A 26,631-nucleotide genomic window follows, 5' to 3' on the forward strand; every position below is an offset into this window, starting at 1 on the left:
CTGCTTTACTGAAAGCATATGATGATGAGACTGCATATATTTCTTATTGTCAGTGTTCATTTCAAGCAGTGAGTCAAAAGTAGGTTGGTTCAAGGATTTCGATGCAAAAGTAAGCATGTTTGATACCACTGATACAGGGCTCCATATCATTCTTTAAGAAATTGAGTAGTTACAATGTTTTCATTAACTTTGGGTATTTTGAAAGTTTACTTTGGGTATCTAATTCATTTTTACTCCCTTAGATCCAGTCTAATATCATCTTAAAAAAACACAGAATGAACATCAGTTTAAACAATTCTGTTTAAAATGCTATTTCAGATAATGTTTAATTTCAAAAGTTTAAAACATTGACTTTGCTCACATGGGCCACTTTACTTATCAGCATGAACATGAAGTATACATTCAAATGTCATATTGACAGTTCTCAAAAAGCATGAAAACAACTTTTTTTAAATGAGTGAGATGGGTATGAGTATGAGTATGGTTTACGTCGCTTTTAGCAACATTCCAGCACTATCACAGCGGTGGGTACACCAGAAATGGGCTTCACACATTGTACCAATGTGGGGAATCGAAACATTTTTAAAGTCTTGAGGAGTTATATCTTTAAACCATATCACAGCATCCTGTAAATAATTGAGTCTAGGCCAGATAAATGAATGGTTGATATCATGAGCAACAACCCCAATGTCGGGGTATTATGACATGCACTTAACCAAGTCATCAAGCCTGACAACCCGACCCAAATCATGACAAGTTATAGAGAGCTGGCGAACTAGTCTTACCCGAGTCCCCATTCAAATGGAAGAAGGTGAAATCTCAAAAAGAAGTAAACGTCAAAACTTGCTGAACTGTCCTCACAAGTGAGTGGTGCTAGAAGAATTCAGTCTGAGAAGTGTCAACAGTGGCAAAGGAGGGGTCGGCCTAGCATAAGGAACTAGCACGACATGTTACTCTGAGATTTCTTTTAGTATTGCGGATATTTGATTTGTGTGACCATACATAGTGCTTCTTCTAAAGTGTGGCAACACGGCATTGCCACATATATTTCAATTATGATGCAAAAAATAGCACATATGTTTGGGAATAGGGCAAATCTCAAATCGCCAGCATCACATGCATGTTTGCCATAAATATTTATCAACATAATACACTTAAAGCTATATTTAAATCAGAAGTGAGAAGTGTGCATATGAAATGTTATGAAACAAGCTCTATCAGTGAGTGAGTGAGTGAGTGAGTATGGTTTTACGCCGCTTTTAGCAATATTCCAGCAATATCAAGGCGGGGGACATCAGAAATAAGCTTCACACAATGTACCCATGTCGGGAATCAAACCCGGGTCTTCAGCGTGATGAGCGAACGCTTTAACTACTAGGCTACCCGACCACCCAACAAGCTCTATCACAATGTGTGACCCATTCATTAACCTCCTAATGAGAGTGCAGGGAAATAGATATTGCTGTGGGGGGCTTCAAAGATGTGCCGATTGCAGTACTTCACGGAACAGTCCATTTGATTGGCTCTTATCAAATATGATGTTGCAATGATTGGCCAACACACCAGTATACAAAATTTCCCAAAATTTCAGTAAGACAACCGGACGGGGCAACATTGCAAAGTGACCAGACCAGATAAAATGTTGCCAGTCCACAATTTTCTAGGCTAACGAACAAAAGGGTAAACTTAAGAATAGTACTGTTTAATGTTAGTTCTCAGAAAATAACAATAAACTTGTAGATTGTCAACTTAGTAACTTTAACCCCAGACCATCACGCGTGCAATTTTCAAAACTGACCAACCGTCAGCAAAATAGACCATCTCTGACTGTCGGGCAGGCGCGAATTCTAAACACTGCACCCACATATGTATGGATGGAAAGGGGTTTTAGACACTTTTCATTTTCATCCCAAATCAAACTTCAGGATAGTGCAATTCAAGCACAATTTGTTGAGGGTCATTCATGCTTCTGAATGTCAGTAAGCCAAACAGCGAGTCAAACGTTCATGATGTTCATTACTTACGAACAACTATTTAGCATTTATAGAACTTAAGATACTGTCATACATAATACAACACAATCATAACCTCTGTTCTACGAATCTTTCAGCACAAAAAATACCAAGTCTATATGGTTCAGAAACATTTCTCTTGGTCTCAAAACATGTCTCATGGTCAAGTAATCTGATAGTACATATATTAACTTGAAAAACTACAGAAAATTACACCAACAGAAAGGCATGGGACTTTGGATGTAGACTCATGTGATTTGGGCACAGAATGCTGCTATTAATTATTCCTGAACTGATTGAAAAACTACGATGCACCAAATGATTAAATGACTTTAAATAATATTTGGATAGTAGATATTTGTTAGGACTGCACGCTCTAGCAGATAATTTTTTAAACTAACCATCCAACAATTACCCTTCTTTATAAGAAAAACAGCAGATTTGTTCAATTTGTATGGACCGCCTTGTGGTCTAGTGGTAGAGCATCTGCCCGGAGTGTGGAAGGTTTGGGGTTCGATTCCAGGCCACGTCATACAAAACACTTCAAAAGATGGTACTTGTTGTTACCCTGTCTGCCGCTAGGCGTTAAGGGGCTGAAAACAAGGACTTGTCGGCTCGGAGTCAGTATACTGTGTCTGAGTAGGGTATTCATGTTAAACTGCGTCAGTGGGCTAGCACTATAAATCAGCATCAGTCTGGACTAGTACAAGCAAGCAAGCACGCACGCATGCACGGACGCGATGTTAAACCCCATTTCACCTCACCTCACCTCAATTTGTATGCCCGACTTGTCCAGCCGGGCAAGTGGAAAAAAATAATTTATTTAGTTGCCCTCCTGCAAGTATGAAAATCGGTAGTATGAACTTTGAAACCTAGAAAATGCATGTGTTTGACAACTGGAGATGAAGTACCTGACTCGTCATTTTTCTATTCTGCACATCTCCCATTAGATGTTGCTTCAGTTAATGAAGCATTGTCATAAAAAATAAAGTTTCCTTCTTTTCTCTGATTTAGCAGGGTAAGTTGAAAATCAGGCTGGCCAATCAGAATTTTTAAGTTTACTTGCCCTTGGACAAGTTGGAAATTTAGGTATTTGAACACCCCTGAAAAACAGGGACAAATGAAATACGCCTTACTCTTACAACTTGTTTGCCAAGCCACTTAAATTCTCAAGAAGACTTATTTCAGAGGCTAAGTAATGTATTAAAATCCGAGTTAGAATAGGTCCCCAGCAACCAATGTTAGTGGTGACAATATGGTTTGGGTGGTCTTGGCTTGGGTAACCTGTGATTGATGTCACAAGTTTATGTTCTGATTCCTGATCCAGTATTTCAAACTGGTATACAATCTTTAAACAAGAATACCCTGCTAGTCTGGACACCTTGCTTTCTGGATGATGTTGGGAACAACACTACGTGTAGCGTACAATCTGCTTATTCACGACAAGCACATATTGGCGTGTGCTGGAGTGTCCCAGGGTGTTCTAAACCAATTTCAGACCATGTTCGAATCCTCAAATGGTTTGCTTGTACCAATACCATAATAAAAATTAGCATTTTTTATGTCAGAAAAATGTCCGGTTAATTTTCAGCAGATATTGTCACATGTTTGAGGCTTTTATATCCATCAACCAATTGCCAAAAGGTCTGATTAATCTAGTCATATATGATTATCAGCGTTAGAAATTGGCACTAGTCCTATAGTCCTTACCAAACTGCCCAATAGTAAAGGTATCCCAAGGACTAGTAGAAATTGGCCTATTTTAAGGGTTTTGCTATATGTTATTATTATAAGGACTAGTGGACAAAAACTGTTAAGTTTCTAACCCTGATAATATATTAATTTGTCCAGACAGTCTCAGTCGGTGCCAAAAATCTTTGGAGCCTGCATATCCAAACACATCATTATTAGAAGGTTTTACTTAGATGCTATTTTACTGTATCAAGGAGTGCCTTACATACCATCACTAAAAGTGAATTTGTCATCTAACAAACATGTGATACATTTTCCGAGCTCAAGTTGTCAACATAGACAATCACTCACTTCACTTCGTTCCAGTTGTAAATCTTAACAGAATACATTTACCATGCTTACCGGTACATGTCATAACGTCACTGACTGGAAGGACTAATTAAATGAGGTATATCTGGAGCTGTTTCATTATGTGATAGTCAGCGTGCCAGTTCATTTTGAAAGGTTTCCTCTGTATTTAGTATTCAAAATATCAACATGCATGATGTAATTGTGGTGAAAATGGCAAAACAAACAGTTTATTAGTAAAGAAGATCATATCCATATTGGGCCATATTGGTGCATAAGTTACTGTAACACAATATATTTTCAGTTTCTTGACAAAATGAATCCTAACATATCTTTCAGTGGCATATGACTTCAGTACAGAATCAAGAAAGAAATTGAAATCCACAAGTCTACTAGGTCCCCACATCAGAATTACTGTATTTTCTAGAGTTTTGATGCTTTTTCCCCATCCATGAGCACGTAAAACTGGAAATATCATGTCAACAAATCCGTACTGGAGTACACAATGTAATCTTGTAATTACACTGTCTGGTTATAAAAAGTGTTCATTGTATATCTGGACTTATGTGTGTAACTTATTTCATTTATGTTATTCAAAATTCCTTCTAATTATTGTTTTAATTAATTTCCGAAAAATTGTGTGTGAAGCAATTGGAAGATCGCACAACTCACCCTTATTAACAGCAACCACGCTCAGATTACTGCTATTGACACCTTGAAATGAACTTTAGTTGAAAAAGAATGGATACATACATCATAAATGCGATACTTTGATTCTTTAAAAGTCATATTTGTTGTAGTTTGACAATTCTATGTCAACATGTAGTTCTCACGTGCGCTGGAGCTTCAACAGTGACTGGTCAAATTGTTCCATGTGAAAAAAATTATCGGCAATAGCGATCAGCCTTACCAAAGTGCTACGCTTAGGGTCATTATTATTTTAAATATACTTAGCAAAAGCTGCAACAAAAGTAACATGATATTGGAATATATTGTTCCTGATAAAAACATAGTTTCAGATACAATTTTTGCCGATCCTTGCATCAAAATCTTTTCAAGTTATATCATTGGGTAAGTTTTAACCGAATCACCGGTAGATTCCAAGAAAACGTGTGTACAGCTGATTGCTGTTTCTGTCTTAGTTTACGAGAGTGAGTGAGTGAGTGAGTGAGTTGTGCTTAACGCCGCTATTAACAGTATTCCAGTCATATCACTGCGTGTCAGCTTAAAATGGGAGGAAAGCCCAAGTGATGCAGGTCTTAGACATTTACCGCTTCAGTGAAACCCACAAGCACGGGTATGGTATTGACAAACCCAGAAACATAATCGGGGCGAACCGGGATTCGAACCCACAATCATAAGTTTCTGGCGTGCCAAAGGGATGCAACTCTGCACCATCCGGGCCACCCGTGCCCCCTTAGTTTACGAGAAAATACACAAGGTTATCTTTATCCCAGCATGTAAACAATGCCCAGCAAAACAAAACAAATACAATTTAAACAGTAAATCAACATGTCTGGTGATTTCAAATTTGTACTGACCAAGTTTCTTATCACCTGAAGGGGTACTGTGTCATTTTTTTCTGCAAATAATATTCAAAAAGAATTTTCCAAAATAATGAATCCGCTAGAGGGGGGTGCGCATTATACTTGGGTGCGCACTATTCTCAAGAAAATATGGTATATAGTGTTAAGTGTTACAATGCACTTAGATCCGTGAACATCCAGGTAGGGAATAAGTCTTCAGCAATTCATGCTTCCTTTAAGAGGCGGCTATATATACTACTCAAAAGAAGTTAAGGATCAACCGATTCTTTCATAATGGTAAAGTTAATCTGTCATGACATGAGAGATTAACTATAGTATTATGAAAGAATCAGGTGATCCTTAACTTCTTTTGAGTAGTATATATATATATGTGTCTATCTGCTTTTTTGTGAGAGATGACTAATGGGGTCGGATGGTCAGGTTTGCTTGGTTGATGCATGTTGTCATTTTCCATGTGCCTGACCACCCGATCCCGTTAGTCGACTCTTACAACAAGCTTAGTTGTCATTTACGTCAAGCATGGGTTGCTGAAGACCTATACTACCCCGGATCTTCACGGGTTGTGTTATTCTGCAGATTCAAAATAATAATAAAAACCATAAGTCTACCACTTTGGTACAGCTGATCGCTACTGCCAGATAACTTTTTACCTATAGAACAATTTAACCAGTCACAGTCCAGGCTCCCACACTCACAAAAACTTTATGCTGACACATAATAGTCAAACTACAATAAATATTACCTTGACGAGTCAAAGTATCATATTTATGATATATGTATCTATTCTCTGTCAACTAAAGTGTGTTTCAAATTGTCTGAAAAAAACAGTGACTTTTGCGATCTACCAATCACTTCCAACACGATCTTGCCGAAATGTAAATAATATTGAGTGATATTTGAATTAAATTAATAAAATAGGTTGCAACGCAAGTTCAGATATACAATGAACACTTGTTATAACCAGGACAATGGAATTACATGATTAATTTGTGTATTTCAGGACAGATTTTTTGACATGGTATTTCCTTGTTATGCACTTACGGTAATGTCTTTGCGTTAAAATTCATTATGGCATGCATAATGTGCAGTCTACTCGACACATCTGTAGTTATTTTAAAAAGTGTGCACTATACTAAAGAAAAAATGGTTGTGTTTTAGCCACTGAGTATTGACTCACAAGAGTCACATGTTATTCACGCTGGGTATTGATTTCTTTAGGTTTTCAGTACTATTCAACATATTTGTACTTCGTTGGGTCTAGCTTATTGAATATTTTTAAAACAGCGAGTGAGTATGGTTTTCGCCGCTTTTAGCAATATTCCAGCAATATCACGGCGGGGGACACCAGAAATGGTGTGCAATAGATAAACATGACCTTTTAAAAAAATAATTCTGCTTAAAAAATGTAAAATGATGTGTCAGGTGACTTCTGATTTACTTTTGCTCATGTGCTGCCCAAAGTGTGCCACATGTCACAAAAGCTTACAATAGCGATACATGTAAAAAATTGTTTCAGTTACAATTAGAACGACATAGCACATAGTAAGTGAATTATTAAGAAAACTTGTTGGTTGCTACACTGAGTAGTGTGACCAGTTGGTGCCCGGGACCACAATTGAGATTGTAAATGTTGAACTGAACACTTTTGACCACTTTGGCAGATTTTTTATCAAGCATATTCTAACATGTTTTGAAATCATTCTTTCTATATTAAAAATATCATTCAAAAAGAAATGTTCCACTCATCATGCTCATACCCAAATATCTTAAAACCTTTGCAGTATTCGCCTAATGTGTGTTGGTATCTAAATGAAGAAACCACACCCTTCTCAGTTTTTTTCTAATCAGTCAATATTCATTTTGTAAATTTGGAGACAAGGAGACAATCATTATTTCATTTGTCAATTGGATGATAAGTCATGGGGGATTAGTCATTATTGATATATACAGGAAATTGCTAATACATGATTACTATGATTAATCCAATATCCTTCCAAATACATCCAAGTCTAATTATCACAAACTGACAGACATAACAATGTCGGGAAGGTCTGTCTGTTGTCTGTTGTTTAGCGCCGCACTTAGCAATATTCCAGCTATATGATGGCGGTCTGTAAATAGTCAAGCCTGGACCAGACAATTCAGTGATTGACATCATGAGCATCGGTCCACGTAATTGGGATACAATGACATGCAACAACCAAGTCAGTGGGCCTGACCACCCGATCCCGTTAGTTGCCTCTTACGACAAACAGTCGCCTTTTACGGCAAGCATGGGTTGCTGAAGACCTATTCTAACCTGTGTCATCGGGGAGGTAAGAAACAAGCGTACCAAAACAATACCATGATTTATTTGATGGAAACAGTGAGCAAATACTTATCATCTCCCATAAGCTCACTAAACTTTCAAAGATTCTTTATATATTATTTAACTACTTGCAAAAACTAGTTGCAAATGTGTCAACAGTGTACACACCTTCATATAAGAGACAGAAAGTAGATCATCACTAAAAAGTCACACACTTCATAGCTTACCGGAAACAAAAAACATACCATAATATATACTTTTTAATTCATGTTCTGATGCCTGGTCATAAGTGATTTTCACTTTTAAATATCTTTGTTTTGTTTAACGCCACACTCAGCTATATGACAGAGGTCTGTAAATAATCGAGTATGGTCCTGACAATTCAGTGATTGATATCATGAGCATCAATCCACACAATTGGGATACAATGACATGCATCAACCAAGTCAGCGAACCTGACCAACTGATAGTCGCCTCTTACGACAAGCATAGTTGCTTTTTACGGCAAGAACGGGTTGCTGAAAACCTGCTACGCACAAGCCAGGAAATATGGAAGTCATATAAAGTATTAAGTCCCTACCATATGTACCACAGTGTTTGCTTGTTGTTTACGCCACACTCAGCAATATTCCAGCTATATGATGGCGGTCTGGAAATAATCAAGTCTGGTCCAGACAGTTCAGTGATTGATATCATGAACATTGACCCACACAATTGGGATATGATGACATGCATCAACCAAGTCAGCAAGCCTGACCCCCCCGTCCCGTTAGTCGCCACTTACGACAAGCATAGTCGCCTTTTAAGGCAAGAATGGGTTGCATGTGTGTCACTGTGTGTGTGTGTGCATGCACTTGTCCACACTAATGCCGGTTTTATAGTGCAAACCCGCTGAGATACCATGCCAAAGTTTAACAAGGGACACCCAATCCCTTTAATGCCAGGCAAACAACAAGTACCATCTTTTAACATTGTTTGGTATGACGCAGACAGGGATTTAACCACCGACACTCCGTTCTGAGCAGTCGCTCTATCCACTAGACGGTCCTTGCTCGTGTTCCCCATGCTTGCAGGCTTGTATATCTTATCAAAGTAAAAGATCTCATTTACATGAGATCGAGTCCAACCATGTGGTCCTGTAGTTTAAGGACTGATGACTCAGATGATGGGTTACGAATATTTAACCTGTTTAATTATCTACAAAACAAATTGTGTATCTTACGTCACAGCGATGATCAATATTCCAGATATATCCTAGGAGTCTAAACATAATCAAGTATGGCCAGACAATCCAACATGATTCAACACTGCAAAACCATTGAGACAGATGACTTAAAAACTGGACAATATTTATATTATTAGCAACAGCCTGTTCCAAAGACCTTTGAGTATACTAGCCCGAACTTCTTTGCATCATTGAATTTTATTAGTTGATGTTACTAGACGGAACAGAATTTTACTACTCAGGTTTTGGGCTAGTGGCCATGGCGGCTGAAGTAAGTCACAGACTGTTGCAATATCTTATTTTCATTAAGTCTCTGTCAAAGAGGCATTTGTATTTGATGCAAAAACAAACGATACCCCTTCATTTCTCTTCAATTCTAATACTCAACCATATCACCGACATTTGACATTTCATTCCTCATGCCAAACTTCCTCCATGTATCAAGTCTCCCTCACTTCTCAGTACTTCTTGAATTATTTACATTCATATGTGAATAGCAGTGATGCACTGACAGTAACTTTGACATTTGAATCGAGTGAAAGATGTAACAAAAGAGGATGACAGAAGAGAATGCTTGTACATCTCGTCAACATTGAACAATGGCAGGGCAGCATTAAAATAATACAGGCCAGAGGTTGACAACATGAATTACATTGACACAAAATCTTCATTTTAGCTAGTTCAAGAGAATTAGCGCAGCGTTAGAAATTGGCACTAGTCCTATAGTCCTTACTTAACTGCCCAATAGTTAAGGTATCCTAAGGACCAGTAGAAATTGGCCCATTTTAAGGGTTTTGCTATATGTTGTTATTATAAGGACTAGTGGACTAAAACTGTTAGTTTCTAACCCTGTAGCGGTCATAACACCGCTAATAGAGAAGACAATAGATACTTACAGCATGTGCAAACAAACTTTCAGGTCCGAGAGACTAGTAGAAGAATAATTTATTAGCCCTGAGTAATTTCTACTAGCCTCAGGTCTACAGGCAAGCATTAATTTCCATCCCGGGATCATTCAAATTGTGCACCAAGCCTGAAGTTGTATTTTGACATATTTTCACATGACCTTTCCAATGGTTTATACAGACAGTGATTAAGCTAGAAACAAATGGCGTTAGACAATTTTCATGATTCTGTCAACTTTTGTCGTTGGGAAGGACATTCTTCTACATAATTTGATAGAAATGGATGACAATCAGTCACGGTTTTGAGATCGGTTCATTTTCTGGAACATGTTGGGATTGATGAGACATCTGTAGACAAGCAGGAGGGCAGAAAGTCTTTTCATGTGTGGGAACACATAAACACAAAAATTTGAATAAAATTTGGCCTTTATGTATCAACATCTGTTCAAAATTTCATGATTTGTCAACTAAACAGATCCATTGTAGGCACAGTGCCGTCACATGGCAAGTGTCGTTTTCAGACTGGGGCTGTGGGTTCACCTTGTTGTTAAAGCATTAGCACGTCACACCGAAGGCCTAGGTTCAATTCCCGACATGGGTGCAATGTGTAAAGCCCATTTATGGTGTCCCCATGCCAAGGTATAGCTGTAATATTGCTAAAGCCCCAACTCACTTTTTCAGACCAGGGAGTAAGTTACTGTGGACACACAATATGGGCCAGGCAACCAGTTTCTGACTGCATATATAACCATCAATCAAAACTGCATGGTCATGATGACACACATTCAGTCTGATTAAACAGAAAAAACACCTAATTCACAGTTAAGACAAGTACCATGAGATCATGTATGTCACTGTATCCCAATTGTGTAGATCGATGCTCATGATATTGGATTGTCTGGTCCAGACTCGATTATTTACAGACCACAGTCACACAGCTGGAATATTGCTGAGTGCGGCACAAAACAACAAACAAACCAAGAGTGCATCCCCAACCCAACCAACCAAGACTTGTAATCCCCATGATCACTGGATTGTCTGGTCAAGACTCGATGATTTCCTGACTACCGTCATTTTGCTGGAATATTTCCGAGTGCGGCTATAAACAAGAAATGAACAAACAAACCAAGAGTACTTGGGCACTGTAAGGTATTCAGACCTTGAATCCGCATGGGCTCATTCAAACTTATTGTTCCTAACTCTGGCAGTAGGACTTAAAACCTAAAATTCATAAACATCTTGACTGAATTATGAAAGTCTCTGAGTGAGTGAGTGGGTTTGACCCCACTCTTAGCATGATCAAAGCAACAAATCTCAGCAGGGGATACCAGAAATGGGCTTTACACATTGCAACAATGTGGGGAATCAAACCCAGGCCTTGGGTGTAGATATGTCACTATACAGGTATCACTCGACATGAAACATATCCCGACACAGACGCCACGATACGGTAAGTATCTCAATACTGCCTACAACATTTTGTATGGAAAACCCAACCATTAGACTGAGAATAGAGTCCGTAGGCTCGCTCATAAAGGAAAGAAGGACAACTGACTAATATCCATCAACATGTCAGTGAGTCTAGTCAACTTTTCTGTATGAGAAAAGAATAAGAAACAAAGTTTACATACTGTATTATGACAACAGGCAGCAAGGAAAAACTGGTAAGTCTTGTTTTCTGTACAGTTTCTTACCCGAAAGAAGACCAAGAATGTTATGAGGAATTAAAAGAATAGTTTGTACTTGCTTATTGATATGTATGAGAGATCAATGTGGACAATTGATATGGGCTTAAATGTGAATCGATGCCAAATTAAGTGTATCAAGTGCCTGAAATAAGTCCATTTAGTCACCTCTTACAACAAGCATAGTCACCTTTATACGTAAGCATGGGTTGCTAAAGACCTATTCTAGCCCAGATCTTCATGGGTACCTACATTAAAACACAAATGAAGATCTGGGTTAGAATAGGTCTTCAGCAACTCATGCTTGCCATAAATCGTGACTAACAGGATCTGGTTGTCGGCTCACTGACTTGGCTGATTCATGTCATCGTATCCCAATTGCATGGATCCATGCTCATGATGTCAATCACTGGATTGTCTGGGCAAGACTCCATTATTTACAGACCACCGTCATATAGCTGGAAAATTGCTGTGTGTGGAGTTAAACAACAAAGAAATCTACATTAAAACGCAGGCACCATGCAAAAGCATTTTCTTAAATTCTTCATCTTATTCATAACAAAAAAATAACCGATTCCCTAAACATTTTGAAACACTTGTTAGCATATACCCAAATTAAAATGATTAACTTTTATATATTACTTGACAAAAACATCACATATAAAATCAATGCATCTCATGTCAACATTGCAAATACTCAGATATCAACAAAATGGGCACTGTCACACAATATCAACATTCCCACAATACTATGCACAAATACAATAAGAGCCGACAAGTCAACGAATTTCAGAAAAATAACTTTTCACATGTTTTAAATATGTTTGATCAATAAATTTTGCTTTGATATGCATAAAATAACAACCTTCTCATTTGTGCACTTTTTAATCAAAACAAATAACTTATTAATAGCTAATATCATGATATTTGTAACATAATTATGCAAGACAATTGTTTTTGTGCACCTCCATCAAAATAATAAAAAAGTTGGAAAAATACATTCATCCAGGTTGTGAAAAAATAATTTTAGTTGGAATTAATGTGACTTAAATATAGAATACTCAATAATTCATTACACAGGTAATATACAGGAAGTAGGTTAATTAGATCTACCTGGATAAACAAAGTCAATCAACAATAACATCGTGATAACTTACACTGAATCACATAAATAGATGTGGTGAATAAGCGGTTTTATTACCTCTGAGAACGAGTACCGATCCACGTGACCGAGCGATGATACACAACCCTACACATACGCTTTGTGAACCACAAACATGCAAATAGCATTCATATACAGAGAACACACAGCGGAGGCAGCCTCGAAAACCGGGCGCCCCTTATCCCACGACAGATTACAACAGCTCGCCAAACCCCAAGTAGTTTCAACAGAATCGTACACCGGTCGTCAAGCGTTGAAACAAGTCTGCCGCAAAACGACCGCCCCGAGTATACATTCAGTGGGACTCGGTCCGAGCATTGTTTCGCGATAGCCAGTGATCGCAGCTAACTGGCTCGCTAAAGTCTCGAAATACATTCATGGAGTCACACAAATGAACTTACCGATCCCCTCATTATGTAGCTTTATCAGTTTACTTCGTCCATCAATACAAAAGTGCATGAAAATATGTCAAAGTTCTCGTCTGCTTCGACTCCGCTCACTGCCATGGCGGTAATATTGACAGTTCCGCTGTAGGAAGTGACGTCACATATCGAAGAAAAGATACGTTCTGGCACCCGCACATCTGTGGGCGTGGCCTAAATTGCAAATTACATGTCAATATTATATCTTATCTACTTGCTTTTTGTGTTACCCCAAGTGACTGAAGAAAGCGTTGTGACCTCGCTGTAACAACGCACCTTTCACCGACTGTTTGCTAAATCGATGAATTGGGTTTAGGCTAGTGGAATATTTATTTTTAGCAGGGGTACGTGCGGCCACTCAGCTAATGACAAGGGGATGGCGGTGCTTTAAGGGAAAAGCCCGGATGTAGGTCAGATCTTCTTACTAGCGTGTTGTGAAAGGTTACTTCCATACGGCTGTGAACATTTGAATGTTCTCAATGTGTATATAGGCGCTACGCCTCGCTAGTCATATTTAATTTTAGTAGATTGGTGAAAGCGCGTCCAGCGGTTGGCGTTCTGCCCAATCGGTCTCTGTTGATTTTGTATGCATTCCATGCAATTCAATAGTTATGCCGTTAGGATTTCAGAATCCCGTGTTGCGTGTTACAGAGTTTGTGAATGTTTAGACAAGCCTATATGCAAATTACGCATTAAAGAATTCAAAATGGCGATAGAGAGATCGGGACACGCGCGTTGTGTCACCTTCCATAAGTTTCAAATGTATAAATAATTTTGCATGAGACATGTTATACTAGTGATAGCGTTACTTTTATTCCCGAGAGAGGAACTGCATGACCCTCAAACCTTACTTTAGCATTTGTTGATACATAAATGATGAATTACTTCATATATTATGAAAGAAATACCGTGTTTCAAAGCCGTCTTGCAGTTGCATTTCGGTGGTTGTCACATAGACGCATTGCTTCAAGGAAGTATTTTCAAGAACATGTTCTGTAACTGTGAAGGAAATCTATTCTACTGTGACACGTGCAACATGATGTCTTTCCTATTAACACAACTAACTTACGATCATGAAACTATTTCCGGTATCAGCTTCAACAGCTTTGCTTTTCACAGCATGTAAATTAGATCTACTGCCCGCCAATAATATCATTCAAAACAGATCATAATCGACCTGGGCCCACTTCCATAAAGCGATCTTAGCGCTACGACTGTTGTAAGCCTATGTTAAAGTATGGGGGTTACGATCATCTTAGCGCTAAGATCGCTTTGTGCAAGTGGGCCCTGGACCCTACAGTGAACGAACAATCCTTACATTGTGGTCTCAGAATAAACGACCCGAAGGTAACTTCATTGGCATTATGGTCGTTGGATGGCTTTGAGAGGCTAGGGAAACCTGATGACAGACCATCAAGATCACAATATTAATAGCTAACAAATATACGCTATTTATTTTGTCCATAGAGTTGATGGTTGGCATGGCAGGTGCCAATGTTGTTATATCATGTCATTATCGCAGAAGCAGGAACCTAACAGATGATGACCTGCTGTTCACACTCGATATAACCCATGCCAGAACTGATAACATAATAGGTCTTCAAAACACTTCGCGAAGGAAACCGGCGACCGTAACCCTTTTAGAATTGGTTGGTTTGTTGTTTTACGCCGCACTCAGCAATATTCCAGCTATATGACAGTGGTCTGTAAATAATTGAGTCTGGACCAGACAGTCCAGTGATTAATATCATGACATGCATCAACCAAGTCAGCGAGCCTGACCACCCGACCCAGTTAGTCGCCTTTTACGACAAACATAGTCGCCTTTTACGGCAAGCATGGGTTGCTGAAGACCTATTCTACCCCGGATCTTCACGGATCTTTTAGAATCCGAAATGTAATATTCCGGGGGGAAGTGACTGGGACTTTTGGTACAGAAATGTCCAATGGTCGGTCCCTTAACGGCATCTGACGATGACGTAACTGTGACTAGCCCATTTATTGTAGCAACTAACATTTAAACCGCACCAATCATACAAAATCCGCACTTAATGGTATAAGTAAAACTTGGGTCACGTTAATGAATGGTCTCCTTTGGAAGGACCCTGTAACAATTCCGCATTCAGAAAACCCAGGAGAAGTGAAAAATAAAACTTAGCTTCCTGGATCAACACTAAGCAGGATTATAAAATACTTACTGTGTTTGCTGTCTTAATACTCACCCGTGAACGTGAAGGAGTGCCTAGTTGATGTCTGACAGAGCTCAAAACCCGCCAATGGCAATAGGATGTTTTGAGTCGTATATCTTACACCGTTGTTGGCCGCCGGTCATGCTTCAGAAAATATACCAACACTTTAGCAGAAAACAAACTGCAAACTTTAAACGTCATCGATTGACGGGTTTTCGTAATCACAGCGTCTCTCTCTCTCTCTCTATCTCTTTTATGTTTAGACGGGAATAAATTTACTCAAATTCATTGATGCGATTCGAAACAGGGAGAAACACATGGTCGTGTGAAAAACACGCCCACTTTTCTACACCACACTTTGTGTGCTTGATTTTAACCTTTTCCTTTGAAATGAGTGCGTATCCGTAATGTGGTAACACTTTTATAAAGAGAAATTTATAGTTTCCACTTCCTCGGTGAACAGACTATTTCCTTGCGGTATACGTTGAACGTAATATATGCAAAGGCGGACATCTTTCCAACAAAAGAAACAATGCATGTGAACATGTATAAAGAAAAAAACATTTTTCTTTGAGAAAGCTTTCTTTTTACCTCTCACTGGACCGATTCCCGAGGAAAAATCCCGGATTAATGGAATCTATACTCCATTTAGAGTAATAACAAGATCGAGTCAATGTTTCCTTTTACATCGAAACACATTTTTACTGCTGGGTATTTTGTTCACGTTTGTGGGACTTGTGGGTTTGTTTGAACAATATGCAACATTTTACCTTGGGCAATATGTTATTAGTGTTGTTTCCCCAGTATACTGATTTCAACATGCAATAGAACGTATACTATTAACGTTGTGTTAACTACTGTTAACCGTATGCTTTAGTGACGCCAGAGAGGTACTGTAGCTCACAGTTGTCTTTCGTGGATGTGGCTGTGGATTAGTTGATAAACATTATTTGAAGGTTATACGAGTCATTTCTTATTTACAGAAACTAAGTATTGTTTAGCTATGAAGAGCAGTGCTTCCAAAGTGATTCTCATCAACGCTGTAGTGGATTCAAAGCAAGACATAAATAAAAAATGTACACAATAACCGATTTGTTTGTGAATAAATGAATGGTTTTACAAAGACTTAATTTGACAGTTAGGTCAACTTAAACGTGTGTATGGACTCTTGTAAGAAAGGAGGTTAATACAATGATGCCGGTGAACGAACCATTTTCAGCTAAAATATGTGAACGATGAAATTCGAAATTTGCTCATCATTAGTCTTTTGAATTCAAGTCACCTGTGTATAATTATATAAAATGTAACATTTTTATCTATTTTAACGACATATCTATTTAAGCAGGTATCTCAGACTGATAATAATTCTATGGCTTTGGCGGTTTGGACTTAACATGGATATATGTAATATAAATCTTGCCACTGAATTGTTTAATAAACACCCAACGCCTGCGTCATTTGACCCGTGAAGATCCGGGGTAGAATAGCTCTTCTGCAACCCATGCTTGCCGTAAAAGGTGACTATGCTTGTCGTAAGAGGCGACTAACTGGATCGGGTGGTCAGGCTCGCTGACTTGGTTGATGCATGTCATCGATCCCAGTTGCGTAGAACGATGCTCGTGATATCAATCACTGGATTGTCTGGTCCAGACTCGATTATCTACAGACCACCGTCATATAGCTGGAACATTGCTGAGTGCGGCGTAAAACAACAAACCAGCCAACCAACCAACCTGCGTCATACATTCATCATGTACCAAAACATGTATGGGTGTATTTTCTATGGTGATGTTATTTTGATGTAAAATGCATTTATGACGTTTTTTTAACATCTGCAAACACATTACATTGATCAAAATAGTTGATACCCATCAGAATCAAAGTATAGTGTGGTGAAAATCAAAGAGGGGCAGACAGTCTGACGTCAGCCTTGATTTCGAATTTTGAAGAAACGCAAACGCCTTTTGAAGGTCAATGAGAATTTAATAGAAATCTTGTTACAGTAACGATGACATATTTACTGGAATGCAAAATGTAAAATAGGTAAATTATGGTTTATTGGGATTTTCTCAGTTGTTTTACAGACGCTGTTTTAAGAGAATTGAAACATGCACAGAGAAATGTCATGACTGTCTTTACTGGCTAATATGATTGTGGGTTCGAATCCCGGTTCGCCCCAATTATGTTTCTAGGTTTGTCAGCACCATACCCGTGCTCGTGGGTTTCACCGAAGTGGTAAACGTCTTAGACCTGCATCACTTCGGGCTTTCCTCCCACATTAAGCTGACACGCCGCGATATAACTGGAATAATGTTAAAAGCGGCGTTAAACACAACTCACTCACTCACTTTACTGGCTAATTACCCTCTTTAAATCATTCAAAGCGTTCGCTCGTCACGCCGAATACCGGGTTCGGTTTCCCACATGGGTACAATATGTGAAGCCAATTTCTGATGTCCCCAAATATGATATTGGTAAAAAATTGCTAAAAGCGGCGTAAAACCATACTAAATCGCTCACTTTAAATCATTCGTAATGTTATCAATGAGTGGTATCCTAGTGCCAGTTGTACTGCTTCATGTCCTTGAAGGGAACCGTAAAGATGGTAAGATTCTGGTTTCAAACATAAATCATCTCTCATCATCACCCCACTTGAGGGTCTTGTCAAAACATTCTGAAGTTGGGAAAACAAATTTTATTTTTACGTTTGGGGATTGAAAGTCTAGTTATTGATTTAGTGGTAAACGTAATCTTTGCCGTGCAAGGCCATGGCTGTAAACACGATCGTAAATATTGTTGCTACATTTCGGCCATCTTGCATGATATGTCCTCCACTACAGTAGTATGGCAGTGTGAATGGGAAATAGCCATACTGCATGGGCATTTGCAGTACTGTAGATGTTTAATGGAATTGTTTACAGAAGGAGGGGAACTGGCATAAAATTAACATTTTGAAACAGAGAGCAAGAGGAATTTAAAACATGTAATTTCTTATATTTCTTATATATGTGTGTGTGTGTGTGTGTGTGTGTGTGTGTGTGTGTGTGTGTGTGTGTGTGTGTGTGTGTGTGTTTGTGTGTGTAATATATAATAAAGTAATAAAGTCCACGTCACTAGTTTCAGACATAGTGCTTTCACTGTCTCATGACAGCTCTTCAGTGTAACTGACAATGACATATGAATGTATAATGCATTTACACAATCCAGCGACGACACCACGTAAGTTAACAATTGTAGGGAGACATTTGAATTAAAATCTACAGCATTTGTCAAGTAGCAGTGTAACATTTACGATTGAAATGTCAAATGTATCAATGCATTCTAGAGTTCAATTTGGGGTTCATCATTTGTTCTTTTTCCAGCCTCTGCTGCTTATTACTGGTATAAAATTTATAAAACGGAAACACATTGATGATTGCGGAAACGGGAAATTTATTATTTTTCCGTTTTATAAATTGTATACCAGTAGTAAGAAGCAAAGACTGGAAAAAGCACAAATGTTTATCCGATTGATGAAACCAAAATTGAACGGTAGAAGAGCTGTCATGAGACAGTGAAAGTACTAGGCCTGAAACTATATAGAAGATGTTGGACTAAGTGGATTTTATTATCATTAACTCTTTGTTCGGGGATTGAAAGTTCATTCAGTCGCTCCCTCTTTCTTGTTACTGATTTAAAAATGTGAAATGCTCATGTAAACAGCGTTATCACAATGCTACTCTTGTAGTAATAATACGAAGGCAAATAAAGCTGCTGCTCCACAAGGAAAACCGTAGCAGTGGCAACACAGCATATCAAGTATTCTGTTTTAGAGGTCAACAAGGGCATAACGTCAGATATATACGACAGTCGTACATGAGAAAGACCATGCACTATTCCGCCACAGCCTTAAGACAAACAACTGGAGTGGAGGTGCCCAACTCTTTGTTTGGGGATTGAAAGTCCATTTAGTTTCTCCCTCTTTCTTGTTACTGATTTAAAAATGTGAAATGCTCATGTAAACAGCGTTATCACAATGCTACTTCCGTAGTATTAATACGAAGGCAAATAAAGCTGCTGCCCCACAAGGAAAACTGCAGCAGTAGCAACACAACATATCAAGTAATCTCCTGTCAGGTGCACTGAGGGTTCACGAACGTACACATTGCGAAACATAGGAGACAACACAAGGAGCCAAGCACCAATGACCACTAGTGTTTATTTATTCATTTATTGGGTTTTGGTTTTTTTAATTAGTGGCTTTTGGAATATACCATTGATGAAATTAGTGTTTATGCAACAGTGGTGAGAATAATGGTTAATAGTATAAATTAGTATTAACTACATGGATGGTGAAGGGTATATTGTGGTTTCATAGTCTAGATTGTTTCTGTACATACCAACAAGTCCACGGTTCTAGGATACAGTTCTTCCCATAGATGATAAGTTTATATTGGGTATTTCATTAATTCAGTTTACGTGTACTTTTCAATTGGTTTGTAGCAGCAGGAATGCATTTGAAACATTATATGTTCAGTACAAAGTCTATACATACACTCCTCCCTCGTTATAATGACACTTTATGCCCAGCAGAAAATTTGGCATAGCCAGGTTCGCATTATAACCAGGAAGGTGGAAATCAAACCTAATTGATCATGACATAATGTACAGGAGACTAAGTTAGAACCATGACACACCGATTTAATCCAAGCAATTTTTTCAAATATTACTGCATTATATACATTGTCAATGTTGACCATTTTATTTATTTTGTAAAAAGTCTTTGACACAAGTCTGGCAAGAGCCAGCTGATAATTGTGTCAGTGTGGCAATCAAGTATGGGCGCTTCTCCAAAGCCCTTGTTTGTGGACCGGCTTGGGCCTCAAGACTCCTCATCGCCTCCATGATGTCGTGTTTGCACCTAGACGCTGATGGTGCAGTGTCATTACATCATCTTCATTGGGGGCAGTTTATTGTCAATATCAGGTTTACGGTTTGGGGACTTTAATGATTGGGTGATGACGGTATCATGGGCTGTAGTGTCTTGTTGTAGTGGCAGGAAATGAATCTTAACATGTGACAATTGCTCAGGTATTAACTTTCCTGAGTGAGAATCAGCTGTGTGTTGATTTAGAAGGATTTATCTTCAAAGAAATTAACCACATCGCCATTTTTTTTGTCAAAATTAAAAAGAAATTGGCATTTTGGCAAGGGAATTGGAACGTTTCCTCTGAAAAACGTTGGCATTGGCATTATTTCGAGGGAATTTTGCGCTGCGGAATCCGTTTTGAGAGAGAAAAAAAAGCATTATAAACAGAGTGACAGATTATAACCAGGGGCATTATAACAAGGGAGTACTGTATCTATTTCTTTTCACAGAGGTGTTTATACGCTACAATTCCCAGGTGCCATAAAAAAAATGGGCTTGTGGACAGTGGCCATCCTTCAGTGAGTTAGTTTAAATGCAAGGTCACATCAACAATGTTTCAGCCTCATAGCAACAGGACAAATTACATGTGACCAATATACAAAGTTATATATCACAGCAATTTTTCAAACATGTTGCAGCGTAGCAATCGCATGAAACATTGTAATTAAAGCACAGGCTGTAAGCCAGCAGCAACGGAAGCTTGGCCTACTTACTGGGGATGATATGGACTTATACTTCCACAGCATCCTGCACAATACCCAGGCAGGATTCACTACATCAATCTAGATACTAACCAAGATTTACAACAAAATGCTCAATGTGTAATTATAAGTTGATTAATATGATTAGGTATGTAATATGTAACCCAAGAGCATACGCAGATCCAGAGGAAGTGGAGGCGAATGGGTGCGCACCCGCTCTTCTTCGTGACAACTAAACATGAGTGAGGTAGTATGGTTTTACGTCACCTTTTGCAAAATTCCAGCAATATCACGGTGGGGGATGCCAGAAATTGGCCTCATACCGCCTCAAACATTTATGAACAACATATCAATTATAGATTCCATTGAACCTAAAATCCCAAATAGCGGTGATCATTATATGAAGGGATCACTGGAAATGTGATGACACCAGATATTGGCGCATTGGGTAAGCATGTCCTGCCCTACCGGTGTACTCGCCGCTGACACAATTTGCACACTAAAGTTAGTGTTTGTTGCTGGAGCCGACCAACAGTACTCCTGCCGTGCTCCTTGTAAACAAACCAGACAATTAAAATGATGGACAAGAAAACCCAGTCACACGATAGCGCGCATTTACTGATTTTGTTAAAACCTACAACGATATGTTAATTTTGAATTACGTATTCTGTACAGAGATTCTACATTTAACTATTTATTTACACTATAATTAACTGGTGATGTGGTTTCGTGGACTAAACGCAAACTGTTTACATACATACTTATTTGCACATAGCTAGCTCTTCAATTTTAACCTGTCATAACTAAATGCACCACGCCCCGGTGATTATGTATAAAGTCATACAAAGTTCTGTCAACAAGGCATGCGTTTCACTAGGCCTAGTTTTGTCGCTATAAGGAAATAGATTAGCATATTTCTGTTTCGTTTGAACTGTTTTTCCTGTTTAGTAAAATTCATTTACCAGGAAATTGTTCAAAATATAGTAACAGACATGTCAAACTACAGATTCACTGTTTGAAATTCGTACGTAAGGTAGCCATTGAACATAGACAAAATAGGCATAGATCGTAAAATAGAGACGAGCGCCAATAGCAAGCAGAGTATGACCTTGACCTTCTCAAACGATGGCTACTACCGTTAGGACAGGATATGAACACTTATATCACAAAACCCGTGTTACTGTTGCAGCTTTACACGGATTCAGGAGTGATAATTTCTGCGACTTTGTCTGTTCCTTTCAGAAATTCGAATATGAAGGAAAGTTATTTGGTGTTCCGGGTTTAATGTCCTCAAGAATCAGTTGATGACAAATATCGGTCAAAATGACTAGAACGTGATGGCGTCCTACTGATATTCATCTAGTTCAAAGCAAGCCAATGAATAATGTCAGTGTACGACGGGTTAAGAGCAATAAGGATTTGACTATGAAATAATCTAGGGGAACATATGAAACTCACATTGTATTTCGTGTTTGCTCAAACTTTGTGATACATATAAATATAACAGTTATCAGCTGCCCTAACGGACCGACCATGTCCCCTGTTCCACACATCAAATTTGGGGGCGGTCGGGTAGCCTAGTGGTAAAAGCGTTGGCTCGTCACGCCGAAGACCCGGGTTCGATTCCCGACATGGGTACAATGTGTGAAGCCCATTTCTGGTGTTCCCCGCCGTGATATTGCTGGAATATTGCTAAAAGCGGCGTAGAACCAAACTCACTCACTCACTCATTGTGACATCAGCATCCTTCATTGGGGTTGGTTTCTTGGAGAATCTTATGAAGGAGATTTCCGCAGAAACAATGTAATGAGCAATGTGTGAAGCCCATTTCTGGTGTCCCCCGCCGTGATATTGCTGGAATATTGCTAAAAGCGGCGTAAAACTCACACCAAATTTGTGAAATGAGGTGTCGAACCATTGAGTTTAGTTTATGACACAAGTTTAAATTATGCATGTCCTGATATCAGTAACCCTTTCTTGTGAATCCTGAATCAAAATAGTTTCTTAAACAATTTTTTAAAAATAACTTTAGCGACAAAACAATTCTATATCCAATAGAAACCTCTGCATCAAGCATAGTCGATTGTACAATTCCCACTTTATCATTAACATGTGCTTTTGAATCATTGTCAAAAAGTAATGACACCAGGTGTTCGCGAAAAGGTGAGCGTATCCTGCTCCACCAGTGGCACAAGTCACAAACACATGCAAAGGCAAGTCAATTGTTCATCTGAAAAAAAATATAGGAACATGTGGCACAAGTCAAAATATGGAATTGCATCGGACATCATTTTTGTCACTGATGCGTCAAAATTGGAAATGTCCTCCACATGTCTGCCATAAAACTGTTTGAAAGCTTGACTGAGGCCTTGAATGTTGTAACCCTGATTAAACAACTTCACAGTCCCACACTCATAGCAAACATAATTTCACATAATAATCATTGGTAAGTCTTAGCATGAGGATTTGACATCATTTATAGTGAAATGACGTCACGCTGAAACGTCATAAAAAATGGATGAGGTTCTCTGCTTCCACGATGATCACAATGCTTTACCCACACGAATTTTCGAGGTTTTATTCACGGTTCTTTTCTTGTGACAGAATACGAATGTGAACAACAAGGCATTGAGTTAATATATGGCTGTTCATTCGGCTGAAGGCAGATGTCCGACAGTATATATCGACCACAGGACATAAATCAAAGCGACCAAAACTCATTTTCATAATCATAAATTTAAAACGTCAACGCAAGAGAACAATCAGTCTCGACCATCTGCCGAAACCGATTACACTGGGCCCAAAAGGCAAACCAGTAGTGAAAATTGTATGAATGGATAACTGGAAATCAGTAATGTGACACCAGATGGTCGCGAAAAAAGCAAGCTTAAGAACTCTGCTAAAAATAAAGTTCATTGTATGATTTTCACTATATCACAAGCATGTGTTTATGAAACACGACCATGCAGTGATGATACCGGGTGTTCATGAAAAGGTGAGCTTGTCCTCCCCTTCAGTGGCACTTGTCCTAAACACAAGCGAAAACACTACATAGTGCATGTTCAAATAGAAAATTGCATAGGATACCATTTTTGTCACTTTTCGAAATGTTCTCCAAACATCCATCATAAAATACAGGCTACGTACGTTACACTTCTGATGTTCATTATTGAATGAATACGTCCATCACAGTTTCAGACGTATATTCCTCCAGACCGTAGGTTTGACTTCTTCGTAAGCACCTTAATATAATTACCCCTAGCCTCTAAATAAAGTTAGCTACCCGTTTGGTGATGCAACTATTGATAATTCTGACTCTGTCAAATATGGTGGAATTATCATATACCGAAATTTGTCCTTAAAGAAAAAGTTATGACGTGAAAGAAAATGTAAGTCATTACGATCACTTGCAATTATTCTTACTTCCGCCCTGCAATGTCGTGAAGATATGGAAAATAAGAATTCCATCTTCAAGCTTTTATGGCTGTCAATTGTGAATTTTATGTTAAAGTATTTGAACCGAATGCCAGCAATGTTACTTCACTCGTCACATACAAGGGTGTGATAAAAGACACCGAACAGACTCAAATATTAATCTAGGAATGTCGACAATGAACGATTATTTAAACAAATGTAGATATTAATTATTAGGAAGGATTTTTAATAACGATTGTAACAACGATGTCTGTGCCTATGTTACTGCCCACGCTAATGTTAATATAAGCCGAATGGTTAGCATAATCAGCAATCTTCAATGTACTGTCTAAAATATCATCTAGACAAAAATAATGTCTTCTCATCTTTTAATGATAAACTTGATGTTTGTGTGTAAAAAGATATGCTTGACGACGACATGCCCTCACTGCTTCTTGGCGCAGATGCTGTAACATAACTGACAAATATAATTATGAGACTTGGGAATATATCATACTGCCTTTTTTAAAATACTCAGTCAGCAATTTTCAGTTGACACTGTATCCCCATACGTATTCTTCATTGCTTCAATTTGATCCATTTGTTTGAGTGAAATCAGTAATAATTAAAAAACTAAATAGTGTTGTGGGAGTGGGCCGAGCAAGCAAGGAATGGATTTTACTGCAACACTTGACTTGGAAACCTACTTATTTCTTTGTGTCAATTCTTATCGTGTTGTAGTGAAGATTGAAGGTTTTGTGCCATTGATTGTAACACTGAAGCCATCACTTTGTACACGCGTGTTGAACTGTCTTATGAGAAGTTCAAATAGCAGCGACGATTTTGTTCTGGAAGGTATATAGGCTGAGACATCCACTAAAAATTTATCAACATTCTTAGTGAAAGGCGAAAACACTTGTTTCTCTCTAACCGTTTAATACAAACAACTTGTTAAGACATCCGGCCTCAGGCCGGTCTTACATGCTATTTTGTGTAAATGATATATTTTTCAGTACTTCCAATGCATTTATATTATAATATCATTACTATCAAGCAGATACATCGTGATCACACAACGAAAAATCATAAATCAACAGGTCTGACAAACATAAATAAATACCTTTTATCTTGCTATATAAACAGAGTAATGTTTCCTGTCCACAAGATCAAGCTAAAATACTCTATTTCAAATCTTTCAAGCACCAAGGGTATCGTCAAAATCATGTCTGATTGTCATTATTCTGTAGATAGTAGACAACGATTTATCTAAAGAAAGACGAGTTCTATGGATGAACAACTTCTTTATTACAATTGGAGACGTGGCACTCTCAGCTATCAACAAACTCAGTAACCTAGACAAGAAGTACATCCAGTCCTCCAACCATCTTACCTTCCTTATGAGATGCAGGGACCAGCAGCTCATCCCGAATGGCCTCAGACTAAGGAGCCAAGTCAACTCGGTGGCAGCCCGCAACATCCTACAGAAAGCATCTCAACTACTCGTCAAAGAGAGGATCCGACATCACCGCAAGACCAAGACCCTGACTCTCCACAGTATCACCAAACAACAAGATCATATCCAGAATCTCCTACATGCTGACACCTACTCCACCCTCAGAAGCATCCAAACCGAAGCCAACCAGGCACTAATTGTAATAAAGAGGTTGTTCATCCATAGAACTCGTCTTACTTCATCACACCAACTTCTAAATGCCACTCAAGGAAGTTAAACGATTTATCTGAAGCAATGGAAGGGTACTTGGGGAATCGCTATACATGTATACCAATCATTGGCTGAGTATGCATAGGTAGTTCTATAGTACCATTTGAATTACCATGGAATTTGTCCGCATTGTGTGATTAATTGGTCGCATCACTGAGAAAAATCATGTATAACTGTAAGCACTTCTCTTTGATACGCGACCGGAAGACCCTATTAAGTAGCGAATCAGTTCATGAACGTTGAATTGCTTGTTGCGTTTCCTGATATCTTGATTACCGTTGCAAGATGTTTGACAGAAAACGAGACTATAAAAAGCTATAAAGGCCACAAGAATGTGTAACATTCAGTAACATTGACATAGCTTCACGTGAACAACTGACTCGCCTTAA

General features: G+C 38.5%; 1 protein-coding gene across 1 annotated transcript in view; it reads right to left on the minus strand.

Annotated features, from left to right (window-relative positions):
- The window catches only part of LOC124135210, a 37,677-nt gene extending 24,246 nt beyond the window's left edge, over positions 1 to 13,431 (minus strand). Inside the window, exon 1 of the mRNA XM_046500465.2 lies at positions 13,286 to 13,431. Within this exon, the coding sequence (XP_046356421.2) occupies positions 13,286 to 13,297 (12 nt within the window). The 5' untranslated portion in view covers positions 13,298 to 13,431. The remainder of the gene's footprint in view (positions 1 to 13,285) is intronic.
- Between the last annotated feature and the right edge of the window lie 13,200 nt (positions 13,432 to 26,631).

Source organism: Haliotis rufescens, unplaced genomic scaffold (assembly GCF_023055435.1).
Source record: "Haliotis rufescens isolate VD_foot unplaced genomic scaffold, xgHalRufe1.0.p SCAF_15, whole genome shotgun sequence".
Classification (NCBI taxonomy): domain Eukaryota; kingdom Metazoa; phylum Mollusca; class Gastropoda; order Lepetellida; family Haliotidae; genus Haliotis; species Haliotis rufescens.